The following is a 19,517-nucleotide window of genomic DNA, read 5'->3' as shown; positions in this document are numbered from 1 at the left end:
TGACTGTCTGAAAAATAAGGAAAGTTGAACATTCTGAGTCAAGGCAAATAAATGTTTGAATACATATATTTAGAACTTTATAAACAAAGTGCCCAACCATAGCTTAGAGTGCCACAGAAAATAAGATTTACTTACCCCAGGACACTCATCTACATGTTTGTAGAAAGCCAAACCAGTACTGAAACGAGAATCAGCAGAGGTAATGGTATATATAAGAGTATATCGTCGATCTGAAAAGGGAGGTAAGAGATGAATCTCTACGACCGATAACAGAGAACCTATGAAATAGACCCCGTAGAAGGAGATCACTGCATTCAAATAGGCAATACTCTCCTCACATCCCTCTGACATTCACTGCACGCTGAGAGGAAAACCGGGCTCCAACTTGCTGCGGAGCGCATATCAACGTAGAATCTAGCACAAACTTACTTCACCACCTCCATCGGAGGCAAAGTTTGTAAAACTGAATTGTGGGTGTGGTGAGGGGTGTATTTATAGGCATTTTGAGGTTTGGGAAACTTTGCCCCTCCTGGTAGGAATGTATATCCCATACGTCACTAGCTCATGGACTCTTGCTAATTACATGAAAGAAAGTTTTTTTTGGAGTTTTCAAAATAAAATCCACTCTAATGTTTATTTTGTGTGTTTTTTTTATTAAAACCTTACATATGCTTTGCAAATGCACTCATATCACAGTAACACCCTTTATACCTGAATTGGGACAATACAGCACTAGTATTCAAAAAACCCAAATACCTGATATGGAAACAATAACACACTAGTATTCCAACAGCAACTATAACTAACATAGGGACAATCCAGCACTTGTATTCCAACAAGACAATAAAGTAATAGTATTCCAAATAACTTTTTATTTCACAAATTATCATTAAATAAATTTCTGTTATTATGCTTTTAATTGGTGTTTTGGATAGCTTCAAATGATAAAATATTACACTGCCCCCACCCAGCTACTTCATAATGCCACCCAAATACTTTATAATGCTACCCGGCTGGCAATATTTTCTGTGCAGAACACTGAGCACCTATACTGACATGGGGACAGTACAGCTTTAGTTTTTCAACAGCCCTGTATCTGACATGGAAACAATATAGCCCTAGTATTCCAAAAACCTCTATACCTGAGATGGGGATAATACCGCACTAGTAATCCAACAGCCTCTATACCTGAGATGGGGATAATACAGCACTAGTATTCCAACAGGCTCTATACCTGAAATGGGGATAATAGAGCACTAGTATTCCAACAGCTCCTATACCTGACATGGGACAATACAGCACTAGTATTCCAACAACCCTATACCTTACCTGGGGACAATATAGCACTAGTATTCCAACAGACCCTATACCAGACATGTGGACAGTACAGCATTAGTATTCCAACAGACCCTATACCAGAAATGGGGACAATACAAAACAAATATGTATCTGGGAACATGCACAGACATTACATAAGTGCACACAGTCAAAACCGGATTACTTTATACAAACAAACAATATTACAGAGAGGTTCATGGTCTTTCTTAATAAATATATCTAAAAAATAAAATGTTCACCCACAGGCCAAATCTCTGCATCTACATCTGTGTGTCAACATGTACAGCTTATTAGTATACGCAATTTAATTGGATACACTATTGCATGCTTCTACAATTTCCATGTTCACTGCTGCTGCCACTTGTCACCACAGTAATTATTACTAATATTGCCTTTTTGAATAGGTGTATTGAGCTCTCTGCATCGGTTTGGTTAGTTCAATATTTAATGCTTTAGCTTGCTAGCAAAATAAAATATCCCTATAAAAATTTCCACTTCAAAAAATACGAACATGCTTCTCTGCTGGTCTTTCACAGGTATGATAAAAGGTTTAAATACAATGTCCCTTTAACTCACAATATACAGATGAGTGGTGTGATAACTCCTTTTTATGCAAGGTGAAAGACTGGTTATAGATCTCAGCTGCAGAACTTCCCAGAAATAGTCACTGTGGGAGTGTGGCACAGTGTAAATTGACAGATAAAACTTTAAGCTTCCAAGGTAGATACTTTGTTTCAGAAAGGGAATAGTATCTTCAATGCAGAATTATTAAGGTTAAAATTTAGATTTCCCACCAAATGGTGGCAGTGTCCCTCTTTTTTTGTGAACTACATTGCAGTGTGAAGGAAAACAACACAGCGTGATACAGGCTGAGTATTCACAGCAGGAATGTCTGTAAGTACTGCCAGCAGGGATTCAGGTTTATGAATTGGTGAGTTACCAGTAGTGGTTAGAGGAGAGCAGATCTGTCTTTGTACAGGTGCAGCAGGAGGAAAGATCAACTTCAGCAGTTCCAGAAAATGGGAAAAGAAACTTGTTCAGTTGTAAGAGGTTAGAAAACACAGCTCCTTAGATGCTTTACACACTGGCTCTATAGTTACTAATAGGAAAACACACTGCAGGTGGAGAGGCTGGAGTAGGAGGTGCAACACAGAGTAGCAAGTTTCCCCAGAATCCTCACTGAACAGGGGTCCTGCTGTTTGTTACCGCAGTGGAAGTAAAACCTCTTGCTTTGCTTACGGATTTATCTATCTAGCAGCCAGAACCAGGAGAGGTTTAGCAAATCTTGTTGAAAACTGAGAGGACAGGTCAGGAATAATCTGAAGAGAGAGGTAAGAACTCAGCAAGCAGAGTCTCAGAATGTTTTGCAGAGCACACAAGTGAAGTCTGCATGCATTTAGCTTGTCAAGCAAGGATATTCAGGCTAGGGGGGTTAAATGTGCAATGTGACATCATAGCTGGAAGAGTGGTGTTAAAGGTATATTACAAGCCGCTTTAAAGATTACATAAAGCTGTGAGATTTATTTTATGCTCCTACAAAGTGCTACCTGTGCATCTGCAGCTGATTAGATCACACAATGATAATACTCTGGCAGATATAAATATCAGCAGCTGTATAGGGTCTTCCTGCTGATGTCATTATATGATCAGGACTGATTTGACTAAATAATACAAATGTGACAACAGTCAGTGAGTATCAGGCTATATTGTACTGTGACACTCAGTGTGTGATTGAGGTGATACTCTGACTGGTGATATAATGTACAGCACTTACAGACAATAAGCTATAAAAACCAGGTAATACCCAATAAACAGAAGACACGTCACACACGTGCACTTACCTTCATTGTCACTGTCACACATTTCCTGCATTGGAGCTTCCAGCTGACACGTTACACTTAGATCTTCTGTTTTAACATCTACGTCAGTATTAATGTCATCTGTCAGAACATTTATTGCAGACAATATATCATTGTTTAGGACTTAATTTCACCCCAAAAGCAACTAATCTTTAACACAGTAATGGGTACTTTATACATTTCCTTACACTTAATATTTAGGGGATATTGAAAATGATCAATAATATCAAAATCTATTTTTTTTAGATTTGAAAATTAAGATGTTATGTTGAATATTTAAAAAACATGGCTAATTTAAATGTTTGAGTATGAAGCATATACACCCAACACATACTTCAGAACTTAAATGTACTCATAATAATCTGTAGATTAAATAAATGATCTACTACAGTCATTGATTTAAAAGGAGAATTATATTGCAAAGTACCAGTTGCCATTTTATTCCTATATTAAGACATTGATTTATGGCCAAAATGACTGAATTCACAATAAAAGAAGACTTGTCAAAAACAAAATTTATGTTTACCTGATAAATTATTTTCTTTCCTGGCATGGAGAGCCCACAAATCCATTCTAATTACAAGTTGGAATTCAATTTCTGGCCACCACGAGAAGGTAAAGAACACCTCAGCAAAGCTTTAAGTATCCTCACTTCTCACAATCACCCAGTCATTCAGCCGAAGGAATACGGAAGAGGACACAAATGGTATAGGAGGTGCCTGAAGTTTAGAAAATGACAAAGGCCATCTTAAAATTTAAATAAGGGCGGGTCGTGAACTCTCCATGCCAGGAAAGAAAATAATTTATCAGGTAAGCATACATTTTGTTTTCTTTCCAATAGCATGGAAAGTCCATGAATGCATTCTAATTACTAGTGGGAACCAATACCCAAGCTAGAGGACACAGAATGAAAAGGGAGGGAGAACAAGACAGGCGGACCTAAACAGAAGGCACCACCGCTTGAGAAACTTTCCCCCAAAGGAAACCTCAGTTGAAACAAAAACAACATGAAAAAAATATGTAACAAGGACCAAGTGGCCGCCTTGCAAAACTGCTCCACAGAAAACTTGTCTATAAAGGCTCAGGAGGTAGTTGTCCAACCAACACATAGGCCGACCGAGAGACAATCCTGAACCAAAATGAAAAGAGAAGAGAACATGGCCTTCAGGTCCATACTTCTGCAAAAAAAACACAAGAAGGGCAGAAGAAGCTAACAAAATAACCTAAGAACAGAATGCATAGACTCAAACTGAGACTACTGCAAATTTGAGAACAAGATTAAAACTTAAAGAGGAGCTACAGGACTTAACACAGGCCTGATCCTGACCAGGACCTGGACAAGAACCAAACGTCTGAAAGTCAGTCAAACGATAATATAACAGAACAGAAAGGACAGAAATCTGATCTATCAGGAGAACTAGCTGGCAAACTCTTCTCCAGACCGTCCTGAAGAAAATGACAAAATACAGGGTACTCCCACCCTACGCCAGGAAACATTAGTTAGACAAAACTAGGCATTCAAACTCCATTAAGTGTCAGAGAATCTAAAATTGGGCGTAAAAAAAGACCTTGAAGAAGAAGGTTTGTCCTCAGGATAGAGGACATCGTTCAGTTCCGCAAACCAAATCTTGCGAAGCCAACCTGAAGCAATAATAATCACCGGAGCCTCTGGAGCCCCCCACCAGAGGATATTATAGAAATTACCTCTGGATGAGATGCCCACTCCCCAGGGAGAAACAACAACCTCATCGCTAAGGAACTCCATGTTCCTCCCTGATGGTTGATAAAAACCATCAAAGAAAGTTGTCCGGTTGAAATCAGATAAACCGGACTGATCTCAGTCGGGGCCAGACTATCAGGCCCTTAATGGTTCCCCAGCCGGAAGGCTGGAAACTGAATAAACAATATACCAGAACGGTAACGAGAGGCATATGCCTTGGGACCAAAGGTCCTAAGCAATCAAACAGAACCGAGAGAGACATGTCAGGTTGTCTAGGACAATCCTCTGAGAAGGTTCGAGTGGTTCACAGATCAGGGAAAGAAAACTGCTCCCCAAGTCCAAGTAGACCTGAAGAGAAAAGGTTTAAATGCAAACTGCATGGCGGGGACGTTGCTGGTGACCCCCTGGTTGGGCCCTGCCTGGTATTGAACCTGGGACTCCAGGTTCAGAGACCAGTTTGCTCTGTCTGTGCCTGAAATAACCCTACGAGAAATCATGGAGGGTTACAGCTACAATAATAATACATACTCTTGAGCTCTTGTCCATCTTGAAATAGCCTAAAAAGGATAAAAGAAGACCATGCAACAACAGCTGGACTCAAATTCGCAACCTGACTTCTGAGGCAGCTCAGCTACCCACTAGGCTACATTGGCTGGATCTTGATCCAGAACTGAAGGATAAAACCGCAGAGGATTACCTCTTGGCTACTAAGTAGACCCAAAGTAGGGGTATTAAATAGACACTTCAGCAACTAGAACAAAATAGGCAGGTTCCTGAAAACACTATGACTACATGCTGTCAGCAAAAACACAAAATAGCAGCAAAGATGAAAACGAATGGCAACATAAAAATTATCCCCATAAGAGATAATAAGAAAAATTGCCCAACAATAAGAAGTAACATCAGCTCCCTATAGAGGAAAAAAGATCTATATTATTTAAAATAGGTCAGATCTGATGTATGAAACTGTCTGGGCATGCTCAGGACTGAACCTGGGCCTCCCAGACTTTCTAACTGTGCCCAATTCTTCTGAGCTAACTGCAGAGCTCTAATACTTCTATTATAAAGAGATAGGGCTAAACATGCAAACGTTAAAAAATCCCTAAAGGTCCACAATAAAAAGAACAGCAGAAAAAAGATAAGCAGAAATAGTGCTTATAACGATATCCAAAAAATGAAATGCAAAAATGTTATTTAATATGTACCGTATAAGAAATGTAATGTAAGATAAACATATAACATATCAAAATATACTTCTACTATAAAGGATAGGGGTAAAAATGTAGTACTGTACAGTAGAAAAGAATACGAGAATCAGACATAAGGCTTATAACGATATCAACTACCTACTGCTACAACAGAAAAAAGGGATAAAACGAATATGCTAATAATCCCTAAAGACACGCGATAATCATCATAGTAGAAGAAAAAGAAGATAAGCAAACAATGCTTATAACAATTTCAGAAATATACATTCTCTACTGCAGATCCTAAAAACATACAGTTAATATGTATGGCAATCAAAGGATATGTAGAAGGATAGGGATAGAAAGATAAGAATCCCTACAAAAAAAATAAAAACATACTGTACAGTAGACAAAATATAAAATAAGCAGACAATGCTTATAACACATCTATAATGTAGAAAAATAGGGAGAAATCCTGAAAATTTAATAATCCCTAGAAACATAAACAGTAATGTACAAAGTAACTTCTACTGTAAAAAGATATGGATAAAACAATAGTAAACATACAGTCAGTATAAGGAATATCCTTAATATGAAAGAAAATATATATGAGGGTGAAAGCACAATAAAATCCTAAAAACAATAAGAAATATAGGATTTGACATTCAATGATGTTGCAGTTTTAGGAAGAAGAATTAATCACTATCAGATAGATTACGAGATTTGAGCGCTATAGGGAAATTAACAATCGGCGGTATTTAACCTCCCTATAGCGCTGCTATTACAGGTTTTCAAAAAAAGCAGGCTTGTGTGGGCGATATGGTGGCGTTGAGCTCCATACCTCACCCAAATACAAGCGCTGCTTTGACGTGCTCGTGCACAATTTCCTTACACCTGCAATCGCAGAGACAAAAGCTCTGTAACGCAGCCCCATTGATGTCTATGGGGAAAGAAAAAGTTATGTTTAAACCTAACACCCTAACATAAAAACCACGTCTAAACACCCCTAATCTGCCGCTTCCGATATCGCCGCAACCTACATAGTTATTAACCCCTAATCTGCTACCACTAACATCATCGTCACCTAAATACACTTATTAACCCCTAATCTGCCGCCCTTAACATTGCCGCCACCTAAAACTATTAACTTCTAATCTGCCGCTCCAGATATCGCCGCCACATACATAGTTATTAACCCCTAATCTGCTACCACTAACATCACCGCCACCTAAATACACTTATTAACCCCTAATCGGCCACCCTTAACATCGCCGCCACATACATTACAGTTATTAACCCCTAATCTGCCACCCCCAATGTCGCCGCCACTATACTAAAGTTATTAACCCCTAAACCTCTGGCCTCCAACATCACTAACACTAAATAAATATATTAACCCCTAAACCTAACCCTAAGCATAACCCTAACGTAACCCTAAGTCTAACCCTAACACTTCCTAACTTAAATATAATTAAAATAAATCTAAATAAAACTTACAATTATTACCTAAATAATTCCTATTTAAAACTAAATACATATTTACATGTAAAATAAAACCTAAGCTAGCTACAAAATCACTAATAGTTACATTGTAGCTATCTTAGGTTTTATTGTTATTTCACAGGTAAGTTTGTATTTATTTTAACTAGGTAGACTAGTTAGTAAATAGTTATTAACTATTTACTAGCTACCTAATTAAAATAAATACAAAGTTAACTGTAAAATAAAGCCTAACCTGCCTTACACTAAAACCTAACATTACAATAAAATAAATTAAATTATTAAAATACAATTATCTAAATTAGAAAAAAATATAAACACTAAATTACACAAAATAAAAAACGAAATTATCAAAAATAAAAAACGAATTACTCCTAATCTAATAGCCCTATCAAAAAAAAAAGCCCCCCCAAAATAAAAAAACCCTAGCCTACACTAAACTGCCAATGGCCCTTAAAAGGGCCTTTTGCGGGGCAACAGTAAAACCCACCACCCACCCAACCAAACCCCCCACCCAACCAAACCCCCCATATAAAAACCTATCTAAATAAACCTAAGCTAACCACTGCCCTGAAAAGGGTATTTGGATGAGCATTGCCCTTAAAAGGGTATTTAGCTCTTTTACATTGCCCAAACCCTAAGCTAAAAATAAAACCCACCCAATAAACCCTTAAAAAAACCTAACACTAAGCCCCGATGTTCCACTTACAGTTTTTGAAGACCGGACATCCATCCTCATCCAGGCGGCAGAAGTCCTCATCGAAGCCGGCAGAAGTCTTCATCCAAGCGGGCAGAAGTCCTCCTCGAAGCCGGCAAAAGTCTTCATCCAGGCGACATCTTCTATCTTCATCCATTCTGGCGCGGGTCTATCTTCAAGACATCCGGCGCGGAGCATCCTCTTCTTCCGATCGTCGCTGGAAAATGAAGTTTCCCTTTAAGTGACTTCATCCAAGATGGCGTCCCTTACATTCCGATTGGCTGATAGAATTCTATCAGCTAATAGGAATTAAAGGGGGAAAATCCTATTAGCTGATCCAATAGCAGGATAAAGAAATAAGGCTGCCCTCCTAAGCACACTGCGGATCAAATAGGAGCCGGAAAGAAAGTTTAACAGAGCCTCCAACTCACCCCTTTCAATGGAGTCACCATGAACACGCTGCAGAACCCTTGCAGCTGGAGACGTCCACTCTGTATAAAGAGCACGCCAAGCGAAAACTCTTGCGGCGGGAAAACAACGGGTTAAACCACATATAGGCCACAAAATAGTTAGGCGCCCGGCGTCTGAGGGGTGGTATCTCACTGGAACAGACCCGTGTCAAGGAAGATAGTCCGGAATGGACTATTACATTAATTCACACATGAAGCACTCACAGCCACAGATTCTGCCTGATGATACAATTGTATATATTGGGACCTACAGAGCTGTAGCTTTGCTCACTGTGCTAGAGGACATGACTGTACCCATCTGTAAACGGGGACCTATAACTCCTCTTGCCACATACCCCTCATAGTTAAGGCTCCTAGAACTATTAAAATGAGTGCGGAAGAACACCCCCCATTAGGGAGACACCCATGTACTCACCCCCAGCAGAAAAATGGAAGCCGCAAAAAATCGGACGTTGCCGAAGAAACAATGTAAAAATGGCAATGCGGGCCCGACCGGCTACCTAGCAGAAAGCAAAGCAGTCAGTGCCGTTAACGCTAGTGGGGGACGAGAGAGTCTAGCAGGAAGAACTGCCTTTCACTGATAGAGGCCATAACCTGCACCATAAACTCCCAAGCGCGTAAATATCGCGCCAGACATGCTGGATTTAAGTTACTACTATGAGGCTTTACTGTGCTCCATAAAAAGGACAATGGCAGGGATAGGAGCTTGAGTGAATAAAAATTACTAACCCCACACCCACTAAAGCCTGGGTCTTTATCTAGTACTCTGACCCATCAAAAGGCAATGTAAGCGTAAATTCTTTATCCTGGATGTTTAACCAAGGAAGCTGCTCTGCCGAAAATATCCCAAATCTGCGGATATATAAAATAATTAATAAAATACATACCCCTCCTGAGGGAAGCAGGTCCCATTGGGTCCCTGATAAACTCAGTCCATCCACTGATACTTCGGGTATTATGAAATATAAAGAAAGGATTTACCCTCCAGGATCTTCTGCTGTGAAGCAGTCACAGCAGCTCCAGGTCTGCTAGCCTCATCCGACTGCTGACAGGGACCTGAAGACACAAGAAAAGTAGAGTTACCAACCCTGGTTTTCTATATAGGGGTTAGCATATATTCTTGGATTTAAAGTAAGGACTACCTCACCAACCTCCAACAGCTAATAGCCACCATTTCACAGCATAGCCCCAATCCTTGGTTGCAGGGAAAATACCCATTAAAGGATTAAAAACTTCATTTTCTTCAGATACCATCTTCACACACCTCCTACGATGTACACAGGCAAACAAATGACTGAGGGATTGTGGGAAGGGAGGATACTTAAAGCTTTGCTAGGTTGTTCTTTGCCTCCTCCTGGTGGCCAGGAGTTGAATTCCCACTAGTAATTAGAATGGATTTGTAGACTCTCCAAGTCATTGGAAAAAAATATAATTAAATGAACTAGATAGTGAGGAGAAGGGTGTCACAGATGCCGGGCTGCAGGGGTTTAACTCCTACTGCCCTTCCACCTCTTGTATCTCAGCAGTTTTGGACTCCTCAGAGCAACCGCCATCTCCCAGAGCTCTTGTTTCCCTTGTTTTGTTATGTAAACCTGATCTTGAAAGAGCTGGTCTCTGACGACCCATCTCTCTCATGCCGGCCGGGCCCCTGGACCTACTGCACCACCACAGCCAGCATCCTCCGGTAATCTTTACCTCCGGCCGCTTCAGAGGCCCCTTGCCCCAGAGCTTTGCTCTTTTGGGGATTGGTACCCTGTGGAGAGGGTGAGATGTGGGCCAATTGCCGGAGGTGAGCTCCATGGAGAACCGGGGTTTCCAAGCCCCATTCAGCAGATGGCCAGCCCGTGGAATTGCTGGCTGGCCACAGCAGCTTGGATTCCTGGTCCCCTTTAACGGAGGTCGCTCCAGCGGCTACTTGTCCTAGAGCTCCGCTCTCTTGGGGATTTGGACCTCTCAGGGAGGACTAGAGAGGGTGATTTTCAGGGGTGAGCCCTCTCAGGAACCGGGGGTTTTGTACTCCCCTCATTACCCCCTTTCCCAATGGCATTCCTGGTGAACATTGGATAGCTGGATGAACACAATTGAAAGGAAAAGAGTCATATATGTGCAGCCACCAATGAGCAGCTAGATTCCAGCTCCTGTGCCTATCTAGTTATGATTTTCAACAAAAGAAAATAAAGCAAATTAAATAATAGAAGTAAAATAGAAAGTTGTTTAAATGTGCATGCTCTATCTGAATCATGAATTTTTTTTTAGTTTTATATCCCTTTAGGGTGAGAGAAAAGATAATAAAGGGCGTTAGGACTGTGCGATATGGCAAAAATAAATAACATAATTTATGTAAGAACTTACCTGATAAATTCATTTCTTTCATATTAGCAAGAGTCCATGAGCTAGTGACGTATGGGATATACATTCCTACCAGGAGGGGCAAAGTTTCCCAAACCTCAAAATGCCTATAAATACACCCCTCACCACACCCACAAATCAGTTTAACGAATAGCCAAGAAGTGGGGTGATAAGAAAAAAGTGCAAAAGCATAAAAAATAAGGAATTGGATTAATTGTGCTTTATACAAAAAAATCATAACCACCACAAAAAGGGTGGGCCTCATGGACTCTTGCTAATATGAAAGAAATGAATTTATCAGGTAAGTTCTTACATAAATTATGTTTTCTTTCATGTAATTAGCAAGAGTCCATGAGCTAGTGACGTATGGGATAATGACTACCCAAGATGTGGATCTTTCCACGCAAGAGTCACTAGAGAGGGAGGGATAAAATAAAGACAGCCAATTCCGCTGAAAAATAATCCACACCCAAAATAAAGATTCAATTTTATAATGAAAAAAACTGAAAATATAAGCAGAAGATTCAAACTGAAACAGCTGCCTGAAGTACTTTTCTACCAAAAACAGCTTCAGAAGAAGAAAACACATCAAAATGGTAGAATTTAGTAAAAGTATGCAAAGAAGACCAAGTTGCTGCTTTGCAAATCTGATCAACCGAAGCGTCATTCCTAAACGCCCAGGAAGTAGAAACTGACCTAGTAGAATGAGCTGTAATCCTTTGAGGCAGAGTTTTACCCGACTCGACATAAGCATGATGAATTAAAGATTTCAACCAAGATGCCAAAGAAATGGTAGAGGCCTTCTGACCTTTCCTAGAACCGGAAAAGATAACAAATAGACTAGAAGTCTTTCGGAAAGTCTTAGTAGCTTCAACATAATATTTCAAAGCTCTAACTACATCCAAAGAATGCAAAGATTTCTCCTTAGAATTCTTAGGATTAGGACATAATGAAGAACCACAATTTCTCTACTAATGTTGTTGGAATTCACAACCTTAGGTAAAAATTCAAAAGAAGTTCGCAACACCGCCTTATCCTGGTGAAAAATCAGAAAAGGAGACTCACAAGAAAGAGCAGATAATTCAGAAACTCTTCTGGCAGAAGAGATAGCCATAAGGAACAAAACTTTCCAAGAAAGTAATTTAATGTCCAATGAATGCATAGGTTCAAACGGAGGAGCTTGAAGAGCCCCCAGAACCAAATTCAAACTCCAAGGAGGAGAAATTGACTTAATAACAGGTTTTATACGAACCAAAGCTTGTACAAAACAATGAATATCAGGAAGATTAGCAATCTTTCTGTGAAAAAGAACAGAAAGAGCAGAGATTTGTCCTTTCAAAGAACTTGCAGACAAACCTTTATCCAAACCATCCTGAAGAAACTGTAAAATTCTCGGAATTCTAAAAGAATGCCAGGAAAAATGACGAGAAAGACACCAAGAAATATAAGTCTTCCAGACTCTATAATATATCTCCCTAGATACAGATTTACGAGCCTGTAACATAGTATTAATCACAGAGTCAGAGAAACCTCTTTGACTAAGAATCAAGCGTTCAATCTCCATACCTTTAAATTTAAGGATTTGAGATCCTGATGGAAAAAACATAATTTATGCTTACCTGATAAATTCCTTTCTTCTGTAGTGTGATCAGTCCACGGGTCATCATTACTTCTGGGATATTACTCCTCCCCAACAGGAAGTGCAAGAGGATTCACCCAGCAGAGCTGCATATAGCTCCTCCCCTCTACGTCACTCCCAGTCATTCGACCAAGGACCAACGAGAAAGGAGAAGCCAAGGGTGAAGTGGTGACTGGAGTATAAATGAAAAAATATTTACCTGCCTTAAAAACAGGGCGGGCCGTGGACTGATCACACTACAGAAGAAAGGAATTTATCAGGTAAGCATAAATTATGTTTTCTTCTGTTAAGTGTGATCAGTCCACGGGTCATCATTACTTCTGGGATACCAATACCAAAGCAAAAGTACACGGATGACGGGAGGGATAGGCAGGCTCTTTATACAGAAGGAACCACTGCCTGAAGAACCTTTCTCCCAAAAATAGCCTCCGATGAAGCAAAAGTGTCAAATTTGTAAAATTTGGAAAAAGTATGAAGCGAAGACCAAGTTGCAGCCTTGCAAATCTGTTCAACAGAGGCCTCATTCTTGAAGGCCCAAGTGGAGGCCACAGCTCTAGTAGAATGAGCTGTAATTCTTTCAGGAGGCTGCTGTCCAGCAGTCTCATAAGCTAAACGAATTATGCTACGAAGCCAAAAAGAAAGAGAGGTAGCAGAAGCTTTTTGACCTCTCCTCTGACCAGAGTAAACGACAAACAGAGAAGACGTTTGTCGAAATTCCTTAGTTGCCTGTAAGTAAAATTTTAGAGCACGGACTACATCCAGGTTGTGCAGTAGACGTTCCTTCTTCGAAGAAGGATTTGGGCACAAAGAAGGAACAACAATCTCTTGATTGATATTCCTGTTAGTAACAACCTTAGGTAAGAACCCAGGTTTAGTACGCAGAACTACCTTATCCGAATGAAAAATCAAATAAGGAGAATCACAATGTAAGGCTGATAATTCAGAGACTCTTCGAGCCGAGGAAATAGCCATTAAAAATAGAACTTTCCAAGATAACAACTTTATATCAATGGAATGAAGGGGTTCAAACGGAACGCCCTGTAAAACATTAAGAACAAGGTTTAAACTCCATGGTGGAGCAACAGTTTTAAACACAGGCTTAATCCTGGCCAAAGCCTGACAAAAAGCCTGGACGTCAGGAACTTCTGACAGACGTTTGTGTAACAGAATGGACAGAGCTGAGATCTGTCCCTTTAATGAACTAGCAGATAAGCCCTTTTCTAAACCTTCTTGTAGAAAAGACAATATCCTAGGAATCCTAACCTTACTCCAAGAGTAACCTTTGGATTCACACCAATATAGGTATTTACGCCATATCTTATGGTAAATCTTTCTGGTAACAGGTTTCCTAGCCTGTATTAAGGTATCAATAACTGACTCAGAAAACCCACGTCTTGATAAAATCAAGCGTTCAATTTCCAAGCAGTCAGCTTCAGAGAAGTTAGATTTTGATGTTTGAAAGGACCCTGAATCAGAAGGTCCTGTGTCAGAGGTAGAGACCAAGGTGGACAGGATGACATGTCCACCAGGTCTGCATACCAAGTCCTGCGTGGCCATGCAGGTGCTATTAGAATCACTGATGCTCTCTCCTGTTTGATTCTGGCAATCAATCGAGGAATCATCGGGAAGGGTGGAAACACGTAAGCCATCCTGAAGTCCCAAGGTGCTGTCAGTGCATCTATCAGGACTGCTCCTGGATCCCTGGATCTGGACCCGTAACGAGGAAGCTTGGCGTTCTGTCGAGACGCCATGAGATCTATCTCTGGTTTGCCCCAACGTCGAAGTATTTGGGCAAAGACCTCCGGATGAAGTTCCCACTCCCCCGGATGAAAAGTCTGACGACTTAAGAAATCCGCTTCCCAGTTCTCCACTCCCGGGATGTGGATTGCTGACAGGTGGCAAGAGTGAGACTCTGCCCAGCGAATTATCTTTGATACTTCCATCATAGCTAGGGAGCTTCTTGTCCCTCCCTGATGGTTGATGTAAGCTACGGTCGTGATGTTGTCCGACTGAAACCTGATGAACCCCCGAGTTGTTAACTGGGGCCAAGCCAGGAGAGCATTGAGAACTGCTCTCAATTCCAGAATGTTTATTGGCAGGAGACTCTCCTCCTGACTCCATTGTCCCTGAGCCTTCAGAGAATTCCAGACGGCACCCCAACCTAGAAGGCTGGCGTCTGTTGTTACAATTGTCCAGTCTGGTCTGCTGAATGGCATCCCCCTGGACAGATGTGGCCGAGAAAGCCACCAAAGAAGAGAATTTCTGGTCTCTTGATCCAGATTCAGAGAAGGGGATAAGTCTGAGTAATCCCCATTCCACTGACTTAGCATGCACAGTTGCAGTGGTCTGAGGTGTAAGCGTGCAAAGGGTACTATGTTCATTGCCGCTACCATTAAGCCGATTACCTCCATGCATTGAGCCACTGACGGGTGTTGAATGGAATGAAGGGTGCGGCAAGCACTTTGAAGTCTTGTTAGCCTGTCCTCTGTCAGGTAAATCTTCATTTCTACAGAATCTATAAGAGTCCCCAGGAAGGGAACTCTTGTGAGTGGAACGAGTGAACTTTTCTTTTCGTTCACCTTCCATCCATGTGACCTTAGAAATGCCAGTACTAACTCTGTATGAAACTTGGCAGTTTGAAAGCTTGAAGCTTGTATCAGAATGTCGTCTAGGTATGGAGCTACCGAGATTCCCCGCGGTCTTAGTACCGCCAGAAGAGCACCCAGAACCTTTGTGAAGATTCTTGGAGCTGTAGCCAACCCGAATGGAAGAGCCACAAACTGGTAATGCCTGTCTAGGAAGGCAAACCTTAGGTACCGGTAATGATCTTTGTGAATCGGTATGTGAAGGTAAGCATCTTTTAAATCTACAGTGGTCATGTACTGACCCTCTTGGATCATAGGTAAAATTGTCCGAATAGTCTCCATCTTGAACGATGGAACTCTTAGGAATTTGTTTAGGATCTTTAAGTCCAGGATTGGTCTGAAAGTTCCCTCTTTTTTGGGAACCACAAACAGATTTGAGTAAAACCCCTGTCCCTGTTCCGACCGTGGAACTGGATGGATTACTCCCATTAACAAGAGCTCTTGTACGCAGCGTAGAAACGCCTCTTTCTTTGTCTGGATTGATGACAACCTTGACAGATGAAATCTCTCTCTTGGAGGAGAGTATTTGAAGTCCAGAAGGTATCCCTGAGATATTATCTCTAGTGCCCAGGGATCCTGGACATCTCTTGCCCAAGCCTGGGCGAAGAGAGAAAGTCTGCCCCCCACTAGATCCGATCCCGGATCGGGGGCCCTCAATTCATGCTGTTTTAGGGGCAGCAGCCGGTTTCCTGGCCTGCTTGCCCTTGTTCCAGGACTGGTTAGGTTTCCAGCCTTGTCTGTAGCGAGCAACAGCTCCTTCCTGTTTTGGTGCAGAGGAAGTTGATGCTGCTCCTGCTTTGAAATTACGAAAGGAACGAAAATTAGACTGTCTAGCCTTAACTTTGGCTTTGTCCTGAGGCAGGGCATGGCCTTTACCTCCTGTAATGTCAGCGATAATCTCTTTCAACCCGGGCCCGAATAAGGTCTGCCCTTTGAAAGGTATATTAAGCAATTTAGACTTAGAAGTAACATCAGCTGACCAGGATTTTAGCCACAGCGCCCTGCGTGCCTGAATGGCGAATCCTGAATTCTTCGCCGTAAGTTTAGTTAAATGTACTACGGCCTCCGAAATGAATGAATTAGCTAGTTTAAGGACTCTAAGCCTGTCCGTAATGTCGTCCAGAGTAGCTGAACTAATGTTCTCTTCCAGAGACTCAATCCAGAATGCCGCTGCAGCCGTGATCGGCGCAATGCATGCAAGGGGTTGCAATATAAAACCTTGTTGAACAAACATTTTCTTAAGGTAACCCTCTAATTTTTTATCCATTGGATCTGAAAAAGCACAGCTATCCTCCACCGGGATAGTGGTACGCTTAGCTAAAGTAGAAACTGCTCCCTCCACCTTAGGGACCGTTTGCCATAAGTCCCGTGTGGTGGCGTCTATTGGAAACATTTTTCTAAATATCGGAGGGGGTGAGAACGGCACACCGGGTCTATCCCACTCCTTAGTAACAATTTCAGTAAGTCTCTTAGGTATAGGAAAAACCTCAGTACTCGCCGGTACCCGCAAAATATTTATCCAACCTACACATTTTCTCTGGTATTGCAACTGTGTTACAATCATTCAGAGCCGCTAACACCTCCCCTAGTAATACACGGAGGTTTTCCAGCTTAAATTTAAAATTTGAAATATCTGAATCCAGTCTGTTTGGATCAGAACCGTCACCCACAGAATGAAGTTCTCCGTCCTCATGTTCTGCCACCTGTGACGCAGTGTCTGACATGGCCCTAATATTATCAGCGCACTCTGTTCTCACCCCAGAGTGATCACGCTTACCTCTTAGTTCTGGTAATTTAGCCAAAACTTCAGTCATAACAGTAGCCATATCTTGTAATGTGATTTGTAATGGCCGCCCAGATGTACTCGGCGCTACAATATCACGCACCTCCCGAGCGGGAGATGCAGGTACTGACACGTGAGGCGAGTTAGTCGGCATAACTCTCCCCTCGTTGTTTGGTGAAATTTGTTCAATTTGTACAGATTGACTTTTATTTAAAGTAGCATCAATACAGTTAGTACATAAATTTCTATTGGGCTCCACTTTGGCATTGCAACAAATGACACAGGTATCATCCTCTGAATCAGACATGTTTAACACACTAGCAAATAAACTTGCAACTTGGAATACAATTCAATTAGAATATTATTAAAAACGTACTGTGCCTTTAAAAAGCACAGAAGATCTATGACAGTTGAAAATTAATAAATTGAAACAGTTATAGCCTCAATCCTTGTAAACAACACAACTTTAGCAAAGGTTTAATCCCATTAGCAAAGATAACTAATTCTGAAAGCAGGAAAAAAAAAAAATTACAGAATAAACGTTTTTTATCTCAGTTAACTATAATTCTCACAGCTCTGCTGAGAGAAATTACCTCCCTCAAAATAAGTTTTGAAGACCCCTGAGTTCTGTAGAGATGAACCGGATCATGCAGGAAATACAATGAGCTGCTGACTGAAATATCTGATGCGTAGCAAAAGCGCCAAAAAAACGGCCCCTCCCCCTCACACAGCAGTGAGAGAGAACAGAAACTGTCAGAAAAAAGATTAAGCAACTGCCAAGTGGAAAAATAGTGCCCAAACATTTATTCACTCAGTACCTCAGCAAATGAAAACGATTTTACATTCCAGCAAAAACGTTAAACATAATTTCTAGTTATTAAACAGCTTTATGTACTTCTTACAGTGTAATTCTAGTGAAGTACCATTCCCCAGAATACTGAAGTGTAAAGTATACATACATGACATTATATCGGTATGGCAGGATTTTCTCATCAATTCCATTGTCAGAAAATAAAAGCTGCTACATACCTCTATGCAGATTCATCTGCCCGCTGTCCCCTGATCTGAAGTTTACCTCTCCTCAGATGGCCGAGAAACAGCAATATGATCTTAACTACTCCGGCTAAAATCATAGCAAAACTCTGGTAGATTCTTCTTCAAACTCTGCCAGAGAGGTAATAACACACTCCGGTGCTATTTTAAAATAACAAACTCTTGATTGAAGATATAAAACTAAGTATAATCACCATAGTCCTCTCACACATCCTATCTAGTCGTTGGGTGCAAGAGAATGACTGGGAGTGACGTAGAGGGGAGGAGCTATATGCAGCTCTGCTGGGTGAATCCTCTTGCACTTCCTGTTGGGGAGGAGTAATATCCCAGAAGTAATGATGACCCGTGGACTGATCACACTTAACAGAAGAAAAGGACCTTGCGACAGAAGGTCTGGTCTTAACGGAAGAGTCCACGGTTGGCAAGAAGCCATCCGGACAAGATCCGCATACCAAAACCTGCGAGGCCATGCTGGAGCTACCAGCAGAACAAACGAGCATTCCTTCAGAATCTTGGAGATCACTTTTGGAAGAAGAACTAGAGGCGGAAAGATATAGGCAGGATGATACTTCCAAGGAAGTGACAATGCATCCACTGCTTCCGCTTGAGGATCCCTGGATCTGGACAGATACCTGGGAAGTTTCTTGTTTAGATGAGAGGCCATCAGATCTATTTCTGGAAGTCCCCACATTAGAACAATCTGAAGAAATACCTCTGGGTGAAGAGACCATTCGCCCGGATGCAACGTTTGGCGACTGAGATAATCCGCTTCCCAATTGTCTATACCTGGGATATGAACCGCAGAAACTAGACAGGAGCTGGATTCCGCCCAAACCAGAATTCGAGATACTTCTTTCATAGCTAGAGGACTGTGAGTCCCTCCTTGATGATTGATGTATGCCACAGTTGTTACATTGTCTGTCTGAAAACAAATGAACGATTCTCTCTTTAGAAGAGGCCAAGACTGAAGAGCTCTGAAAATTGCACGGAGTTCCAAAATATTGGATTCCCAAACCCCTTGTGCCGTCAGAGACCCCCACACAGCTCCCCAACCTGTAAGACTTGCATCTGTTGAAATTACAGTCCAGGTCGGAAGAACAAAAGAAGCCCCCTGAACTAAACGATGGTGATCTGTCCACCACGTCAGAGAGTGACGTACAATCGGTTTTAAAGATATTAATTGAGATATCTTTGTGTAATCCCTGCACCATTGGTTCAGCATACAGAGCTGAAGAGGTCGCATGTGAAAACGAGCAAAGGGGATCGCGTCCGATGCA

General features: G+C 41.3%; 1 protein-coding gene across 1 annotated transcript in view; it reads right to left on the bottom strand.

The window, feature by feature from the left end:
- The window catches only part of LOC128657061 (oocyte zinc finger protein XlCOF7.1-like), a 151,727-nt gene that overhangs the window by 58,666 nt on the left and 73,544 nt on the right, over positions 1 to 19,517 (bottom strand). The window contains exon 8 of the mRNA XM_053711290.1: positions 3,180 to 3,278. Within this exon, the coding sequence (XP_053567265.1) occupies positions 3,180 to 3,278 (99 nt within the window). The remainder of the gene's footprint in view (positions 1 to 3,179; positions 3,279 to 19,517) is intronic.

Source organism: Bombina bombina, chromosome 4 (genome assembly GCF_027579735.1).
Source record: "Bombina bombina isolate aBomBom1 chromosome 4, aBomBom1.pri, whole genome shotgun sequence".
NCBI lineage: Eukaryota > Metazoa > Chordata > Amphibia > Anura > Bombinatoridae > Bombina > Bombina bombina.
This window is presented reverse-complemented; position numbering and strand designations above follow the sequence as displayed.